General features: G+C 47.6%; 1 protein-coding gene and 1 long non-coding RNA gene across 7 annotated transcripts; one reads left to right on the forward strand and one right to left on the reverse strand.

Moving 5' to 3' along the window:
- Positions 1-2,797: 2,797 nt before the first annotated feature.
- Positions 2,798-13,126, reverse strand: LOC123462936. Its single transcript, XR_006638574.1, has 2 exons — positions 13,008-13,126; positions 2,798-2,982 (listed from the first exon to the last, which is right to left on the reverse strand). It is a non-coding gene; the product is annotated as an uncharacterized LOC123462936 (long non-coding RNA).
- A 343-nt stretch (positions 13,127-13,469) lies between these two features.
- On the forward strand, positions 13,470-17,414 carry Nxt1 (nuclear transport factor 2 like export factor 1). Of its 6 annotated transcripts, none has more exons than XM_045156956.1 (2): positions 13,470-13,774; positions 16,642-17,414. In XM_045156956.1, the coding sequence occupies exon 2, from the start codon at positions 16,707-16,709 to the stop codon at positions 17,127-17,129; it is 423 nt and encodes a 140-aa protein (XP_045012891.1). In that variant the 5' UTR covers positions 13,470-13,774; positions 16,642-16,706; the 3' UTR covers positions 17,130-17,414. The 6 variants fall into 6 exon arrangements, 5 of the variants coding, with proteins under 5 accessions (XP_045012891.1, XP_045012892.1, XP_004668804.1 ...); XM_045156957.1 differs by having other exon boundaries at positions 13,470-13,677; XM_004668747.2 differs by having other exon boundaries at positions 13,470-13,677; positions 16,699-17,414.
- Positions 17,415-17,683: the final 269 nt, after the last annotated feature.

Below are 17,683 nucleotides of genomic sequence, written 5' to 3' on the forward strand. Positions count from 1 at the left end.
GAAATTAAAGCCTCTTGGAGGTGGTGTACTGTGGGGGGTGGGCTTATGGGTGTTATAGCCAGTTTCCCCATGCCAGTGTTTGGCCCACACTCCTGTTCCTGTTGACCTCTTTATGTGGGCCAGGGGGTGATATCCACCCTCTGCTCATGCCATCATTTTCCTTGCCATGATGGAGCTTCCTACTCGAGCCTGTAAGCCAAAATAAAAATCTTTTTTTTTTTTCCCCATAAACTGCTTCTGGTTGGGTGATTTCTACCAGCAATGCTAACCTGACTGCAACAGTCCCCTTATCTTCGTCCCGCTAAAGCTTTAAACTGTAGTAAAATCCTTCTGAATCTTATCCTCTGGTCTGCGGATTTCATTCTTTGAATTCATAGGAAAAGGATCCTGGAACACCCCAAAGTAGCAGTGCGTTGGTGTACAAGGAACTCAAAATGCCTGTATCAAAAGGACAGAAAGTTGACAGGTGTGGTGGTGCACGCCTTTAATCCCAGCACTCAGGAGGCTGAGGTAGGAGGATTGCTGTGAGTTCAAGGCCAGCCTGAGGCTACATAGTGAATTCCAGGTCAGCCTAGAGTGAGACCCTACCTTGAAAAAGACAAGACAGATGGTGCAGTGTGAATCAGTGAGAATGTCTTTATGTGAGAACATAACCACTACTTCAACAGAACGCTCTGCTCTCAGAAGCAGCAGATCTGTCTACCAAAAAGGCAAAGGTGCTGGTTACGGAGGCTCTTGACAGGGGTCACGCTGGGTGTTACAACTCGCAGTCTGCAGCAGGTTGCAGACCAAGAGGACACAAAGGTTACAGCTCTGATTCTTTGACAGGTTCCAGGATCAATGAACGTGCACTGAAGCAAGGCCCAGGACCACCAGAGCATTGGATCCCATTGCAGTGGAAGCCAGAGGAGGGGCAGTAGTAGGTCTCCTCTAAATCAGAAGCCAGAGGCTCTCGAGGTAGCAGGTCCAGTTTGATCTCTCTCCTAAGCAGTAGAGAATCCAGGCCCCCAGAGCTGAGGTGCTCAGTAGCAGCTCAAGCCCACAGGACAGAAGCACGCTTAGTACTCAGAGCACTTGGAGGCGTGGGCAGATGCAAAAGGCCCAGCTCCCCTCAGCGTGCACGCTGCCCAGGTGAGTGGATTCCACCTCTGAACCTGGACCGACTGGCCGGGACACCTGGTGCAGGTGTGTCCATGTGTAACTCAGTGTGATCTCTAAAACACATCTTTTCTGACCCACAGATTCTTGCTCTCTCCAGAACTGTGACAAGAGTGTGTTTGGATCTTCGCTCTGGTGGTAAGAATTCCCTCTCCCACGCCAGGGTGGGAAGGGACACTTTTTTTTTAAATTGTATTTACTTTAAATCTTTTTGGGAGCACATGCCTTTAAAAAAAAAAAAAAAAAAACTTCTAATGTTTTTCTAAGACCCAGGCTGGAGAGATAGCTTAGTGGTTAAGGCACCTCCCTAGGAAGCTGAAGGACCTATGTTCAATTCCCCAGTACCCACATAAGCCAGATGCACAAGGTGGTGTATGCGTCCGGAGTCCATTTGCAGTGACCAGAGGCCTGGTGTGCCCATGCTCTCTATCTGCCTCTTTGTGTAACAAATAAATTACGTAATTTAAAAGGATCCATGTTTGGGCTGGAGAGATGGCTTAGCGGTTAAGGTGTTTGCCTGCAAAGCCAAAGGACCCAGTTTCAATTCCCCAGGATCCACTTTAGCCAGGTGCACAAGGGGGCACACGCATCTGGAGTTCATTTGCAGTGGCTGGAGGCCCTGGCGCGCCCATTCATTCTCTCTCTCTCTGTGTCAAATAAATAAATAAAGTATTTTTTTAAATCCATGTTCATTTTCATGCACTCCTGGACTGTGCTATGTAGTGTATTTCCTTTCTCCCCACTTTACCTGCCCTTCCTCGGCCCTCAGCAGCTTCTCTTTCCCACATCCCTGTGGTATCTGAATAAAATGTGGTGTTTTAAAAACCATTTTCTCAGTTGGGTACGGTGGTGCACGCCTTTAACCCCAGCACTTGGGAGGCAGAGGTAGGAGGGTTGTCATCAGCTTGGACTAGAGTGAGACCCTATCTCAAAGAAATAAAATAAAATAAAAAGCGGGCTGGAGAAATGGCTTAGCGGTTAAGGCGTTTGCCTGCACAGCCAAAGGACCCAGGTTTGATTCTCCAGGACCCACATGGTGGTGCATGCATCGCATCTGGAGTTCCCTCCCCCCATTTGCTCTCTGCCTCTTTCTCGCTAATAAAAAATAAAATATTTTTAAAAAACCACCATTTTCTCTGGTCTGGAATTGCCAACTCTTTAATTTACAGATATGAATCCAGGGCTTGAGGTTCCAGGATGCACCTCAGAACCCATAGTTACCCATTACAGAATGTTGCAGGATCAGAGCCACATTCCCTTGGGCTATCTTTAGCCCCCAATTGCCCGCTTCTGTGTCTGACCTAACATCCTGGTGACCATCAGTGTATCAGGTGTGATCCTTTTGGGCATGTACTAGTACACCGCCAGCTCCCACCACTGAGGCCAGTGGTAAAGCTGTAACTGGCGTGATAGTCAGCAATGTATTTGAAAAGTGCCTTGATTTATGATTTTCTTGTTTCATAACTATAAAACCTTCATAAAACCATTAACACATTGGAACATGGAATTGGGGTAAACTAAATCTGCGTTCCCAAGTCATCGTCACTCATATTTGGCTCCAGAATAAACTCTTATCCCCTTTAAGATGAGGGCTGTGTTTTTTGCACCAATAAGATAAACAAACCAACAAACAAATGAATAAATAAATAGCGTTCCTTCTATTAAGGTGCTTCTGGTCAAGCATTTTCTTCCCCAGCAACAAGAAAGTGACTGCTACACGGGTCAAGGGAGTCTTCTCTTTGGAGTCCAGTGGTTCTGGATACTGAGGAGTTTAGTGCAGCACTTATAGACACAGGTGAACCCTGACTGGTCATGCACAGGTGCCTATCCAAGGGAACAAATAAAAGTGCTTATCAGCCCACAGAGAATTTAAAAGGTCCCACCAAGGGCTCCCCCTCTCGTTACCATGGCAAGTGCTAAACAGTGAAAAGGAGGGTATTTTTCAAAAAGAAGGTTGAAGCTTGGCATGGTGACACCTTTAATCCCAGCACTTGGATTGCTATAAATTCGAGGCCACCCTATGACTAATTCCAGGTCAGCCTGGGCTAGAAGGTGATACCCTTCTGTTGCAGTCAGGTTCGCATTGCTGATAGAAATCACACAACCAAGAGCAGCTTGTGGGAAAAGAGGTTTATTTTGGCTTGCAGGCTCAAGGGGAAGCTCCATGATGGCAGGGGAAAACGATGGCTTGAGCAGAGGGTGGACCTCACCCCCTGGCCCACATAAGGCAGACAATAGGAACAGGAGTGTGTGCCAAACACTGGCAAGGGGAAACTGGATATAATACCCATAAGCCCACCCAAACAAAACACTCTCTCCAGGAGTTAATTCCAAAATTTCCATTAGCTGGAAATCTAGCATTCAGAATACCTAAGTTTATGGGGGACATCTGAATCAAACCACCACACCTACCTAGAAAAAAAAAAAAGGCTGAGTGTATGTGTGGGGGGTCCTGCTTGCCCTCCAATCATTTCCTGGGAGAAGGACCCTTTGCTCTCTGACATCCTGGCAAGCAGGAAGCAGCACTCAGGTGTCAAAGTGCGCACACTCAGCCATTCAGTTTGTGGTTTCCAAGATTACAGAACCCTCTCCATTCTTTCATGCCAGGCAGTCTAATAAGTTACCAACACTGTGTGAAATTCTTTCCTAGGGGAGACAAGTTTCCCTTGGAGTACCACCTGGCTTGGGTCTTTTTTCTCACAGCAGATTTTTGAGGAAATTCCAATGTCTTGGGGTTCAGTGTTTTAATAGTCTAACATACCAAAGGAAAGGGCACAAGGGTCTCCAAAATAGCTTCCTTCTTGACATGCTACCTGCCTAGCATGTAGCAGTGCTTCATTTGTTATGGCTGAATTAACTTCCATTGTATGGATAGGCCACATTTTGCTTATCCCACTGGTAGACATTTGGGTTGTTTCATGCTCTGCACTATTATATTCATATGCAAGTGTCTGTTTGAGCATGTTTCCAAGTCTTTCAGGTGCATACCTAGGAGAATTGCTAAATCGGATAGCAAATCAGTTTACAATCCCACAAACAGTACAGAAAGCCTCCCACTTCACCAGTGCTCACCAGCCAGCACTTATTATTCTTCCCTTGTGATTCTAACCATCCCAGGGGGGTATAGTGGCATCTCACTGGGGTTTTCATTTGCATATCCAGCGAAGGGCCTTCAGATAGATCACTGAAAAGGAAGTAGTGGGAGACCAGACGGATTCAATGAGAGGCACTGAGACAAAATGACCTTTTGGATGGAGGTGGAGCTTTATTAAGAGCTGTAGTGCCGGGCATGGTAGTGCACTCCTTTAATCCCAGCACTCGGGAGGCAGAGGTACGAGGATCACCCAGCAAGAGTTTGAGGCCACCATGAGACTACTAGTCAATTCCAGGTCAGCCTGAACTAGAGGGAGACCCTACCTCAAAAAAAGAAAACAAAACAAAAAATATATAAAGTTGTAGTGAAGGAGAAAGCTAGCTTCTTTTAGGCAGTTTCAATTAGAAATTGAGCAGCAGATGTCACCCCACATGACAATTCTCCTCGGCAGGAATGGAACTATCTGATCAAGACTCATCTACAACTGGCTACAGTCTGCTCCCTGCTGCCCAGTCTAGCATACTACATAGGTGGGCTGCCCCTGGGGTCTGCCTTCTAAATCTACCAACCAATCAGGTCTTCCCCTTGCATACCTGAATCTGACAAAAGAATATATTATCACTATAAAGGCTATAGCCCCCTCCCCTACTCTGTGTGATTCTTCTGGCCTTACTCTGTTGCATGGATACACATGAGCCTACCCCACCCCAGCCTGGCTGGGAGAGCATAATTATTTTCTTGGTCTGAATAATTCTTGCTTGCCTGTTTCATACCTTGGGGTAACTTCTCACTTTAATTACATGTATGATTTTCCTCCAGTCTCTGATTCTACCACATGAACATTTCCCTTACACTCCAGATCCATCACATGGGTGAATCTAGGCCTGTTGGCTATTTAATGTCTCTAAACTCATTGTAACCATGGGTATAACTCTCTTTCCTCAAGATTTATCATCTGGATCCCTTGGTCTCTGCTTTTGTATTTTCTCTCTGCTATTCTTCCTTAAGTCACCACCATTTTAAAAAAATTATTTGAGAGAGAGAGAAAAGAGGTAAATAAGAGAATGTGTGCACCAACACCTCCCACTGCAAATGAACTTCAGATAGATGTACATGCCACTTTGTACATCTAGCTTTACATGCGTTGCAGTCAGGTTCACATTGCTGACAGAAATCACCCAACCAAGAGCAGCTTGTGGGAAACAAGAGGTTTATTTTGGCTTACAGGCTTGACGGGAAGCTCCACGATGGCAGAGAAAATGATAGGATGAGCAGAGGGTGGACATGACCCTCTGGCCAACATCAGGTGAACATCAGGAACAGGAGAGTGTGCCAAACATTAGCAAGGGGACACTGGCTATAACGCCCATAGCCTTTTCCTAACTATACACTGCCTCCTGGAGGTGTTAATTTCCAGATCTCCATCAGCTGGGAACCCAGCATTCAGAACACCTAAGTTTATGGGGGACACCTGAATCAAACCACCACAGTGTGGGTTCTGGGGAACTGACCCTGGGTCCTTAGGCTTCACAGGCAAGCTCCCTAACCGGTAAGCCATCTCTCCAGCCCCCTCTCTTTTTAAAACTTTTACCATTTGCTCTTTTAACTTTCTTCCATGGGGAAAGTCAGGGTGGATGCTATGAGTATTTCTTCTAATTCTCCCTACACAGGCTCCTACATTCTATCCTCCAAGTGCTTGTGGCTCTACTCCAGTCTTTCCTTAGAAACCTCAATTTCGCCGGGCGTGGTGGCGCACGCCTTTAATCCCAGCACTCGGGAGGCAGAGGTAGGAGGATTGCCATGAGTTCAAGGCCACCCTGAGATGACAGAGTTAATTCCAGGTCAGCCTGGATCAGAGTGAGACCCTACCTCAAAAAACCAAAAAAATTAAAAAAAAAAAACCCTCAATTTCCCTTAGATGAATCTCATGGATTGTGCTGTTTTCCACATGAATGTCTTTCCTGCATCCCACATGCTATGACTCTGCTTTAGACAGATCCAACTTCCTTAAATAAACCCCCACAAATTGTGATTTTTCCCTAAGTAAATTTAAATTGGGGTTCATAAACTTGGGGACCTCTCTTGAACCCCCAAATCCTGCATTAGTAGTATCATACCACAGGTGGCCTCATGGGGTCTGAAGCCAGAGGGAGGAAGGGGAGGCTCTGAGAATCTGAGAAACAAAGGGAATTATCTTTTAGTTTGTTTCTTTGTGGGGGGGAGGGGGTTGTTCCTATTGTTAGGACCAGAATAAGTATATCTTTGAACTCTGACTACCATCTCATTGTAACCCTGTTTCCCAAAAGTGACCCAACCACCCATCCCCATTATCACTTTCTAGGAATGCCCAAGCTACATGATTATGACTTCCCTAAAGTGGCCCAAGCTCAGAAGCAAGGTAGATTGCCCAGCAACTAAGGAATTCCAGTACCTCCACTGCCCCATTAAGTACCCCCTAGCTGTAAGGAAGATGGCTTTTGACCCGCCGAGGCAGAGCTCTCCTCAGGCATCCCTGAATAAAGCCTCTCTCTACTGTTGAGCTGGATCTTCCTTCTCCTGTTTTTTGGGGTTTTGTTGTTTGTTTGTTTGTTTTTTGTTGTTGTTTTTTCCTACTTTTCCAAACATCTATGCCACAAGATCCAGCCTGCACACTTGCAGCCAGAGAGGCAAGGGAGAGTGGGAAATAAAGGCCTCTGGTCCTTGAAGTCTGCTAAAGGGGAGGGGCTGTTCTGTCTTTCCTTCTGCTCACACGACAGCCACTAGATGGGATGTAAGGCGGTCAGGTGGCTTTGTGCTCCCCCGGTGACAAGGACTGGTCTTGTTCCCCCCTGGCACTGGTTCTGGGCACCAGAGCCTGTTAAAGTGCCAGCATCAGTGTTCTAATAGAAACAAAGTATGACAGGCAATCTCACAAAGCCACAACTCCCCTTGCCTGGTAATGTAAGCCTGAAATTACTTAGGGGGCTGAGGCAGGTGGATTAAAAGCCCAAGGCCGGAGCTAGGGAGAGGGCTTAGAGGTTCAAGATATCAAAGATGCTTACAAAGCCTGCTAACAGGTCCATAAATTAGTTCCGAAGCCAAGCACATTAAGCCAGACAGGCATACCTCAACATCACAAAAGCTGTATATAACAAACCTACCGCCAACATCATATGAAGTGGGAATAAATATTTCCTCCAAAATCAAGAATGAGACAAAGATGCCAACTTTATAGTATTTGAAGTCTTAGCTAAACAATAAGGCAAGAAAAAGAGTGGTATATCTGCTATGGGGAAACCAACTGCTCTGACTGGACTAGAGGTTTGCTCCATGGGAGGGAATACAGACCTGGTACCGAAAACCTAGTAAAAGCCGATAGCTGGGAAGCTCATAAGCCCTAGGGAAGTAATGCCTGCTGCTATCTGGCTAAATGCATATATTATGCCCATCAAACTACCCTCTAAACACTTATGTTTATGCCAATATATTAACCCTACTCTCATTTTTGGTTAGAGAAACTTCTCTTTTCAGATGGTGGTGACCACTGGGGTGATGCAAAATTTACCATAATGCTGAAAAGAAGTGACAGTAAAGTGTTCAACACTAAGTGAGACATCTCTATCACACCCTCTAAGACTCAGAGACCATTGCCTAAGAGGTGGTGGAAAGAAGGTGAGAACCAAAGGAAGGGGAGGAGTTCTTACAATACTGTCATCCATACACAAAGTGGCCTTGACATTCATGACCTCACAGTGGCTCATTCTCCTACATAGGATCTGCATAACAGGAGGGGAAAAAATGATAGCATCAGAGATGCACATGGTGGGGCATGTGTCTGGAGTTTGTTTGCAGTGGCTAGAGGCCCTGGCGTGCCCATTCTCTCTCTCTCTCTCTCTCTCCCCCTCTCTCTTCCTTCTCCTCTTCCTCTCCCTCCTCCTTCTTCTTCTCTCAAATAAATAAATAAAAATAAATATTAAAAAATGAAAAAGAGGAGCCAGGTTTGGTGGCCCATGCCTTTAATCCCAGCATTTGGGAAGCAGAAGTAGGAGGATCACCGTGAGTTTGAGGCCACACCACCCTGAGACTACATAGTGAATTCCAGGGCCAGAGTGAGACCCTACCTTGAGGGGGAAAAAAAAAAAGGAAGGTTAAGGCAAATTTGTAGACTCAATGGAGAACATCTGGTCCCCTTAGTGACACTTTCCTACCTGGGACCACAGATCCCTCAGCTCATTGCCCTCAGCCCCTGGACACACCACCAGTGTCTCCTGATTCTGATCTATGCTCACACAGTGCAGTATTTTTTATCTTGAATGTCTCCTAAAGGCCCATGTGTTGAAGGCTTGGTCCTCAATGTGTGGCACGAGTAGGAGTTGGTGGAACCTTTAGAATATGGGGCCAAGTAGAAAGAAACTAGAGCTCTGGGGGAATGCTCTTAACGAAAATACTGGGACTTCTTCTCCCTTGCTTTTCAGCCGCCACGAGGCCAGCAGCTGCTCTGCCACACACTCCCACCACGATGCGCTGGGCTGCCCGCCATGGATCCACAGGAAACAGCCGGCTGACACTGCACTGAGACCTCTGTAACTTTCCTCCCCATATACTCATTAACCCGGACATAAGGTCACAGTAATGAGCAGTTGACTAACATACACAGCCACTTTCTAAGGCTGCTGTGGCCCTCCGCTCACACCTGCTTCAGAAACACATGGAGCACACACCCGCCTGGTCTCTGGGAAGCTAGCTCTGGTAGGAATCAACTGATATTCCTGTCTGCTGGCAGCTTTGCAGGCTGGTTGCTATGGTTCTCCCTCCCCAATGGACCTATCTGCAGAGGTGAGTGGGACCAGTCTCAGGACAGTTAAGTTGTTCTCTGAGGTGACATTACCTTCTAGGGCCCCACTGGAATGTTTTCAAGGTTCCTTTACCAGCCAGTGGCGATCTGAGTTTATCCAGACATAAATACAAGAGGCAGTGTGGACACTACGCTGTCTCCTGAAGCCCTGGGGCAGGACCAAGGAGGACAGTCATGAGCAAGAATTCTGGCTCTCCCTGCAATATAGCTTATCACTAGGGCAGTCAATGGCTTTAAGGTGATCATAATCATCTATTCCATCCACACATCTGCTATTTGGAGTAGGCTCAGCTAGTAGACTCATTTCTCCTCTACCTTGTCTAAGCAAGAACAAGGAGGTTCATTTCCAACTAGCCACAGTTTTTGGATAACTCAGCTGGCAGCTGGGTACCAAGCACATACCAAGGGAGTGTGGCAAAGGCTACCTCCTGTTATGGCTAAATTGCGGCACTTACACAAGCCCATTTCTTCTGAACTGTCACATAGCACTGCCTGAACCAAGGGCAGGGACACAGCATGTTCTAAGGAGAAGCAATGCAAGCCTAAGTCCTGGAAGAGCAGGTGAAAGTGACTTTTTGTGATCAGTTCTAGAAAACATAATCTTCCCCCAAAGGAATGAGAAGCCATGAGGACTGCGCCCCATGTGTGTGCATGTACATGTGAAGATGCATGTTTGCATAGTATGCATGAATGCTATGTGCATCTGTATATGTAAGTGTACATGTGTGAGCAAGTATGCATGTGTGACTCCAGCCTTCCCTTCTCTCTGGTCACACGGATTTTACTGCTAGTCCAATCTACCATCTGTGATCATGGCTATACTTGTGCTTTGCTTATGAGCCTCAGTTCTCCCTGCCTTCCCTGAGTCCTCTTGACTTTCCTCTGGGGACAGCTCCTCCACACTATTTCCATTGGAAAATTCCTCCAACAGTTTCAGTGGGACTGTTCCAGCATGAGGAATGCACACAGCTGGATTTGGACCAAACTGATTCTTATGGATCTAACTTGGCTGAAGAATCCCAGATACTGGAAGCTGGTCACAGTTCTATTAACTCATCACATGCTGGAAGCAACTGCTGTCCAGTTCTCTTTCCCAGATTTCAGGAGTCACCTCACCAATGCCTGCTCTTGCCTGTGCTAGCAATTTTCCCATAAACATCTTTTGGCTTAAATCAACCAAAATTGGTTTATAGTAGTTTGCAAATATTGGCTGTGGTGATTTGAATGTGAAACATTTCTCATGTGTTTGTGATTAAACCTCATATGTACTCAATCCCTAGGGAGTGGCAATTTGGATGGTGGAACCTTGCTGGAGGACGTGTTGCTGGGGTGGGCTTTGGAGTGTTATAGCCCAGCTCCTTTTTGCCAGAGTAAGCTTTTTCTTGCTGCTACTTTCCTAAATGCTTTGGCAAGATGTGATGTCCAGCCTCTGTTCTGCCATGCTTTCCCTGCTATGATGAAACTTCGCCTTGAGGCTGTAGGTCAAAATAAACCCTTTCTTCCCACCAACTGTTTCTGGTTGGGGTTTGTCCCATCAACAACTGTCACACTGATGATATTACATCCACATTCTACTCAGGTCCTACACAGCTTTATTGCCATATGTGACCCCTCTCACCATGCCAGATGGCTGGTGGCAGAGCTGGGAAAAGGCCCACCTGAGACTTAGCCAGCAGTGATCCCTAGAATCTTCTCAAAAGGCTCTATCACATCACGTGCCAAACACCACACAGTGCCTCCTCAGTGCACTGCCACTAATGTCTGCAGAGGCCACACTCTCTGGCATCCACCCTGTCTCTCAGGCATAGAGACAGCAGAACTCAGACTTCACGAAACACTGTCTCACTCTTTGCGTATGCTGCTTCTGTGGCCTTCTAGGGCCTCCCAAAGTCCAGTCACCAATGAGCTCATGATGGTCTACCCACAGCTCAGGTGAGCCTGCTAAGGCAGAGAAACAGCAAAAAGATGTGGGTTTGATGACACTGCATTTGAGGCACAGCTGCTCAGCCACTGCTGTGACTCACCTGGCTCTAAGTCACCCAGCTGCTCTTTAAAACAAATGCTGTTCTGAGCTTGCCCCAGAAACAGCATTGAGGAGGGGTGAGAAGATCAAGCCTGATCTTTACAGACTAAGGTATTTAGGTCAGACCCAACTTTGCCAGTGGACCACATGTGACCTTCCTTGCTGAACCGCTGCATAAGCCAGGCTCATTTTTCAAAGATACCTATGTGATCTGGTGACAAATTCTACCATTTTGTCAACATGTCTGTCCCAGGTTTAAAAGTCAGTCATTGAAGGGACTGTTGGTGAACAAAGAAGTTAACTGCTGTAAAACAGCAAAGCATGATTCTGCCTCATTAGCCTTTGCTGGAGGCTACCCTGGGCTAAGTCCCGTGCAAAGCCCTTTGCATGTATATGGTCTACAGAGAAGGAAACTGACCCCCAGAAAGGCAAACTTAGTTGTCACTTTCACATGGCATACTCAAAGACACACCAGTGAAGCTGCAGGTATGCTAATGCCCACTTTAAACACCTGACTCTACAAACTCGAGACCCAAAGACTGGGGCTGGGGTATATATAGCTCAGTAGTATGGATGGTATTAGCCCAGCATGCCAGAGACCCTGGGTTCAACCTCAAGACATGCACACGACTTTAATCCCAGCACATGGGAGGCCGAGGTAGACCTGAGTTTGAGGACACCCTAGAGTGAGACCAATCCACACCCCCCCACACACACACACGAAGACTGACTTGGTTCCCAAGTCATGACATCAAAGGTCTCATTTCTTCTTATCCTTCCTGTCTGCCATATTATCTAAGGGTTCTGCACTCAGGGTGGCACGATGGGAAAAACTGAAAAGGATTTTTCCCAGAATGCTTTAGCAAACACCGTCTCTAGGCTCCATGGCCCTAATAGGCCCCATCAACCTCTACTGTATCAATGCTATGTTCACTAGAGTAAGGGGTGTCTTTAACTCCCCCAAACTCAAGGACTACCAAAGAAATAAAGACAGCAAGTCCACCTTCATTCTCACTTTCACTCTTTTGATTTTGTTATGGTAACACATAGTTATCACCGCCTCCTCCGAGGGCTTACAAAGCCATTTGGTGTGACTACTATTCATCCTCTCAACTAGACCAACTTTTTTTTTTTTTTTGACAGTGCAAACTTTTCACCTATTTAATGGAATCAGGGAGGGGAGTGGCCTATATTAAATAGCCCACCTGTTTTCTGAAGTCTTTAAAAAAGTTTCCTTAGGAACACAAGGACCCCAAAAGGTCACCAAGCAAGCACAAGTACTTCGTTTAATCTAGCCGAATCCAGAGGGCTCTCTCCCAGCCTCTCAGACCAGCACATGAAACTGAAAAATGAGTTGTCAGCTTTGCAGCTTTGGGGACCATCACTCGGTAGTCCACCCACTCAGTAGTCACCTCTTCACACTGAGTAAACTTCCAAACCCGTTTCCAGGTTAACAGAAATGCGGCCAATGTTGGTGAAGAGCAAGTCAGGGCTGCTGGAGCCCAGGGGAGCCCAACCCACAGAAATCAGCAATCGTTTCCCTGCCTCGCCCACACCTTCGCCCCTACCCTCTGCTCTCACTTGACCTAAAACCATGCTTCTGCTTTTTCTTTGTTTGCTACTTTTTTTTTTTTTTTTTTAGGTAAGTTCTCACTCTAGCTCAGGCTGACCTGGAATTCACTATGCAGTCTCAGGGTGGCCTAGAACTCACGTCGACCCTCCTCCTCCTAACTCTGCCTCCCGACCGACTGCTGGAATTAAAGACGTGTGCCACCACGCCTGGCTTAAAACCGTGTCTCTTCTATGTCCCCCATCAGTAATGTCGATTCTATCTCGATTTGTCCTTTCTCCTTAATCCGCCTCCCTCTCCCAAAGCAGCACGCTCAGTGCACAGATACTTGACCACGTGGACCTCCGCAGGGCCCGCTGGCTTCGCCTTCCGAGCGGGATCCGACAATGCCGGCGCCCCACGCGCTTGAGAGTCGAGGCCAAGCCAGGCAGCCTCGGCAGAAATCAGCACAAAACAGGCGCACAGAACACAGATAACAGACAGCACAGGCACCCCTTTGCCAAACCCGGGCAAGGACGCAGGGAGAGTAAACCCCACCCATCCCCCCCCGTAGACTCCGGCCCCAGAGGGTGGGATCTGGAACGTGTCATCCAATCAGAGACCGCCTAACCGGTTAGGCCAGTGAACTCGAGCACGGATTTGCCGAGGTATTCTGGGATGCTGCCTGCCCCCGGAAACGCATCATTTTTTAAAGACACACACGCGGGCGGTGCCAGCCTTCGAGCCGCTACCTCATTGGCTCACTTAGCTGCCTGTCACGGAGAGGCGGGAGTGGGCGGGACCGGGAAGCTCGGCGTCTGCGCAGGACGTCGCACGCAGCACGCGGGAATCCCCCGGCTGTTATTAACGGTTGTCGGTTGTCTCGGTGTGAGGTACGCCGGTGCTTCGGGCGGAGCCTTCAGGAGGAAGAGGAGGGAAGGAGAGGCGCTCCTCCCGAGCCCCGGCGAGGGCGAGCGGCGGCGGGGCCCCGGCCACCCCCCACTGGCCTTCGGGGGTAGGTAAGGAGTGCTGGCCCTTCGGTGGACCCGCGCCCGGCGTCGGGTGTTTGCGATCGCTGTCGCCGTTTGGGCGCCGGCCGGGGCGTCCCGGTGCACGGTGAGTTGCCGTCCCTGCCTGGCTGTGTGGGGAGCATCGGGCGACGAGGAGGGCACCCAGGATCCCCCCCTCCCTGTCGCTGGCGAGGGGGAAGATCCGGGTTTTGTCCTTTCTCCGTGTCACCGTGTCTTTGCCGTTGGGCATCAGGCTTTTTTTTTTTTTTAACCGTGCGAAACGCGCGGCAGTCAGTTCGTCTGGCGGTGAACAGAGGATCGGTTTGGAGGCCGGGGCATGGCCTCGAAGAGCCGGGGCTGTTTTCTGCCCGCAGCCCGTGGACCGGCTCCGATGAAGTTGACCGGGTAGAGCGCGGGGCGGAAGGGATCCGCGCGGCCTCTCGCGCCGCTGCGACTCCGTCTTGGGCTTGTCTCTCCCGGCGTGATGGAGATGAGCAGGTTGTGTAGGTAGCCGGGCTAGGGAATGGTCACTTCTTGGGGGGGGGGGGGGCGTGGCAGGCTTCCTTTGTGTTTGGAGAAAAAGAAGGGAGAGTGGAGCTGCGTGGATGAGAAGGAGCCGCTGTTTAGTGATGGCGAGTTGGGGGGAAGGGGGATCGCTGGTTGAGAATTCCATCCGAAGAGTTGGAATGCCCTTCCATTTCCAAGCCAGTAGCGCTCGAGCTGTGTTTTTAGAGACACTGATGTCAACAGTCCAGGAACTTATAAAGTAAGCCAGTGAAAGGGTAGCTTAGCCTTGTCATTTTCAAGGCCCGTCGCTTTCCTACACCAGGAGTGTGCAGGCTTCCCCTTTCTCTTTAAAATCTTCCCATTCAATTGTGGTGACAAATGAGGGACTATACCTAAAACACCGAGCACTGATGACTTTTATTATTTTTGAGACTTCACTCAGGTCTGTAGGAAGAGCAAGGTTAGGCCGGCCCTGGACTGTTTGTGTCCAGGATCAGCGCTTTCCCAGCCATGTGTGGAATCTTCTATATCATAAGTTAGTAGTAAGCCAAAGCCAGGCATGGTGGCTCACACCTTTAATCCCAGCACTGGGAGGCTGAGGAAGGATCACTGAGTTTGAGATCAGACTGGGCTACAGAGTGAGTCCAAGGTCAGCCTGGGCTAGTGAGTGAAGCCCTGCTTTAAAAAAAAAAAAAGGAAAGAAGGAAAAACATGGATAATAGCAATAATAAAATAAAATGCTTTGCCTAAGAAAACATCAGGATATTTGAGATGAAAAGTGTTCATTATTTATGTTTCTAAACCTCATGTCCACTGTTTTCAATAATATTGTTCACCACTGAGTTGCTTAGTGGGATATTTTTATTTATTTGCAACCAGAGACAAAAGGGAGTATGGGTGCACCAGGGCCTCTAGCCACTACAAATGAACTCCAGATGCGTGTGCCATTTTGGGCATCTGGTTTTATGTGGGTACTGTGTAATCAAACTCAGGTCACTAGGCTTTGCAGGTAAACGCCTTGAACACTGAGCATATTTCTATTTTATTTGAAAGCAAATGAGAGTAAATATGGGCAAGCCAAAGCCTCTTGCTATTGCAGAACTCCAGGTGCATGCACCACTGTGTGTCTGGCTTTATGTGTGTACTGGGGAATCAAACCTGGGTCTGCAGACTTTGCAAGCAAGCACCTTTAACCACTAAGTCATCTCTCCAGCCCTGGGTGGCATCTTTATTTTTTGAAGTAGGGGCTGGCCTTGAGCTCATGGTGAATCTCCTACCTCTTCCTACTGAGTGCTGGGGTTAAAGGTGTGCGTCACCACACCTGGCTAAGGGTGGGATCTTTTTTACAAATTATTTTTATTTGTGAGCAGAGTGTGTGTGTGTGCCAGGGCGTATTGCCACCCTAAATAACTCCAGATGCATGCTCCACTTCTGCATTTGGCTTTAGTGGGTACTGGGGAATTGAACCCCAGGCTGTAAGTCTTTGCAAGCAACTGCCTTTAACTGCTGAGCCATCTCCCCAGCCATGAGTAGGATTTTTGGAGGGGAGATGGGATAAGAGTTCCAAGGTTGGCTCTTATTCTAGTTCAGGCTGACATGTAACTCACTCTGGAGTCCCAAGCTGTCTTCAAAGTCACAGTGATCCTCATGCCTTTGCCTCCTGAGTGCTGGGATTAAAGGCATCCGCTACCATGCACAGCTTGAGTGGGATGTTTTTAATGATAGGAACAAGTAACAGTTCACCTGTTACAAGGAAACAAGTGTTAATATTCATGCTTTGTCTTTAAGGAACTGTTCTTTCAGATACAAATAAAAATACTCCTCCCTGTGAAAACCTCTTTGAGGGCTGGAGAGATGATTTCCCAGTACTCACATAAAGCCAGATGCACAAGATGCACATACATTTGGACTTTGTCTGCAGTGGCTTGAGGCCCTGGTGCACCCATTTCCCTCCCTTTCCCTCTCTTCCTTCCTCCTCCCTCTCTCCTCACCCCCCCTTGTCTCTCTGCTTGCAAATAAATATTTTTAAATTTCTATTGTAAAGTGCTCATTTATGTAGTAGACTTTTTTTTTTTTTTTTTTTTTGAGACAGGACTTGTAATATAGCCCAGGTTGGCTTCATACTCCTGCCTGCACATCTGAGATGTCCTGCCTAAGCTGCCCTGTTGCTGGTTTACAGGTGTATCCCATCCTGCCTGGATTAAGCTTTTCAACTTAGTACTTGATGTTCTATGTCCTTTTAAATCTGATATCACTACTATGGCATAATCACAGTGTTCCATTTTTTTTATAGTGAGAAAACTGAGATTATTATTTAAGTTAAACATGGGCTACAGTTTAAGCCTGAAGTCATCTCTCTGTCATGTGTCACTTTTGCCACCAGCAGAAATTGGGGATTGTTAGAGCAGAATGAACCTTGGCATTCAGCATTGACATACATTCTCTTTCCCCTGAACTACCCTACAGTCCCTGGTTTCCTGCAATCAGTGAAAGATACTGGCAGAGGCTTCCCTCTACCCACAGACCCAGAGATGGCATCCGTGGACTTCAAGACCTATGTGGATCAGGCCTGCAGAGCTGCCGAGGAGTTTGTCAATGTCTACTACACTACAATGGACAAGCGGCGGCGGCTGCTGTCCCGCCTGTACATGGGCACGGCCACTCTGGTATGGAATGGAAATGCTGTTTCAGGACAAGAATCCTTGAGTGAGTTTTTTGAGATGTTGCCTTCAAGTGAATTCCAAATCAATGTGGTTGACTGCCAGCCTGTTCATGATGAAGCCACACCAAGCCAGACCACAGTCCTTGTGGTGATCTGTGGAACAGTGAAGTTTGAGGGCAACAAGCAACGGGACTTTAACCAGAACTTCATCCTGACTGCCCAGGCCTCACCCAGCAACACCGTGTGGAAGATAGCAAGTGACTGCTTCCGGTTCCAGGACTGGGCCAGCTAGTTGGACCAAGAAAGACCTCTTGGATTCAGCCCCAGCTTTGCAGAGAAATTACTCTCTCAGATCTCAGGATGTGGGGAACACAGGTTCATGCCTGTCATCTCAGCAACACTGCAAACTACACTGCTGAGTCTAAGCTCTTTGTGTCTGAATCCTAGAACCCCTTTCCTGAGTATGTGCTGGTTTGTCATTGTTGCCTTTTAAAAGTAGTAAACTTTTTCTATTTTTCTACTTACCCAGTAGAGAACCTGACTCTGGACATTCTGACAAATAAATAATATAAATGTTGCTTCTCTTCTTTCACTGCTGTGTTTGACAGGAGGGGGTTAAAGGCTGAAAACACAGTACAAAGTGCCTGCCGAGGCATAGGACCCTGGCATGGGTTTCTACCCCAGTGGAACTCATGATTGCGAGCAGCCCTGTGCACACTAGAGATCCTTGCAACACTGGAACTGACCTGTTGTCTCAGGCCATATCGCTGACTAACAACACTAAAACTACTGGCATTGGCATTTTACTTTCAGAAACACCCAGATTGTCATGGGTGGTTCATGAGA

This window comes from Jaculus jaculus, chromosome 8 (genome assembly GCF_020740685.1).
Source record: "Jaculus jaculus isolate mJacJac1 chromosome 8, mJacJac1.mat.Y.cur, whole genome shotgun sequence".
Classification (NCBI taxonomy): Eukaryota; Metazoa; Chordata; class Mammalia; order Rodentia; family Dipodidae; genus Jaculus; species Jaculus jaculus.

What these genes read in the sequence shown, in the direction of transcription:
- Nxt1 (XM_045156956.1), top strand. Translation starts at nt 16,707, where the DNA reads ATGGCATCCGTGGACTTCAAGACCTATGTGGATCAGGCCTGCAGAGCT.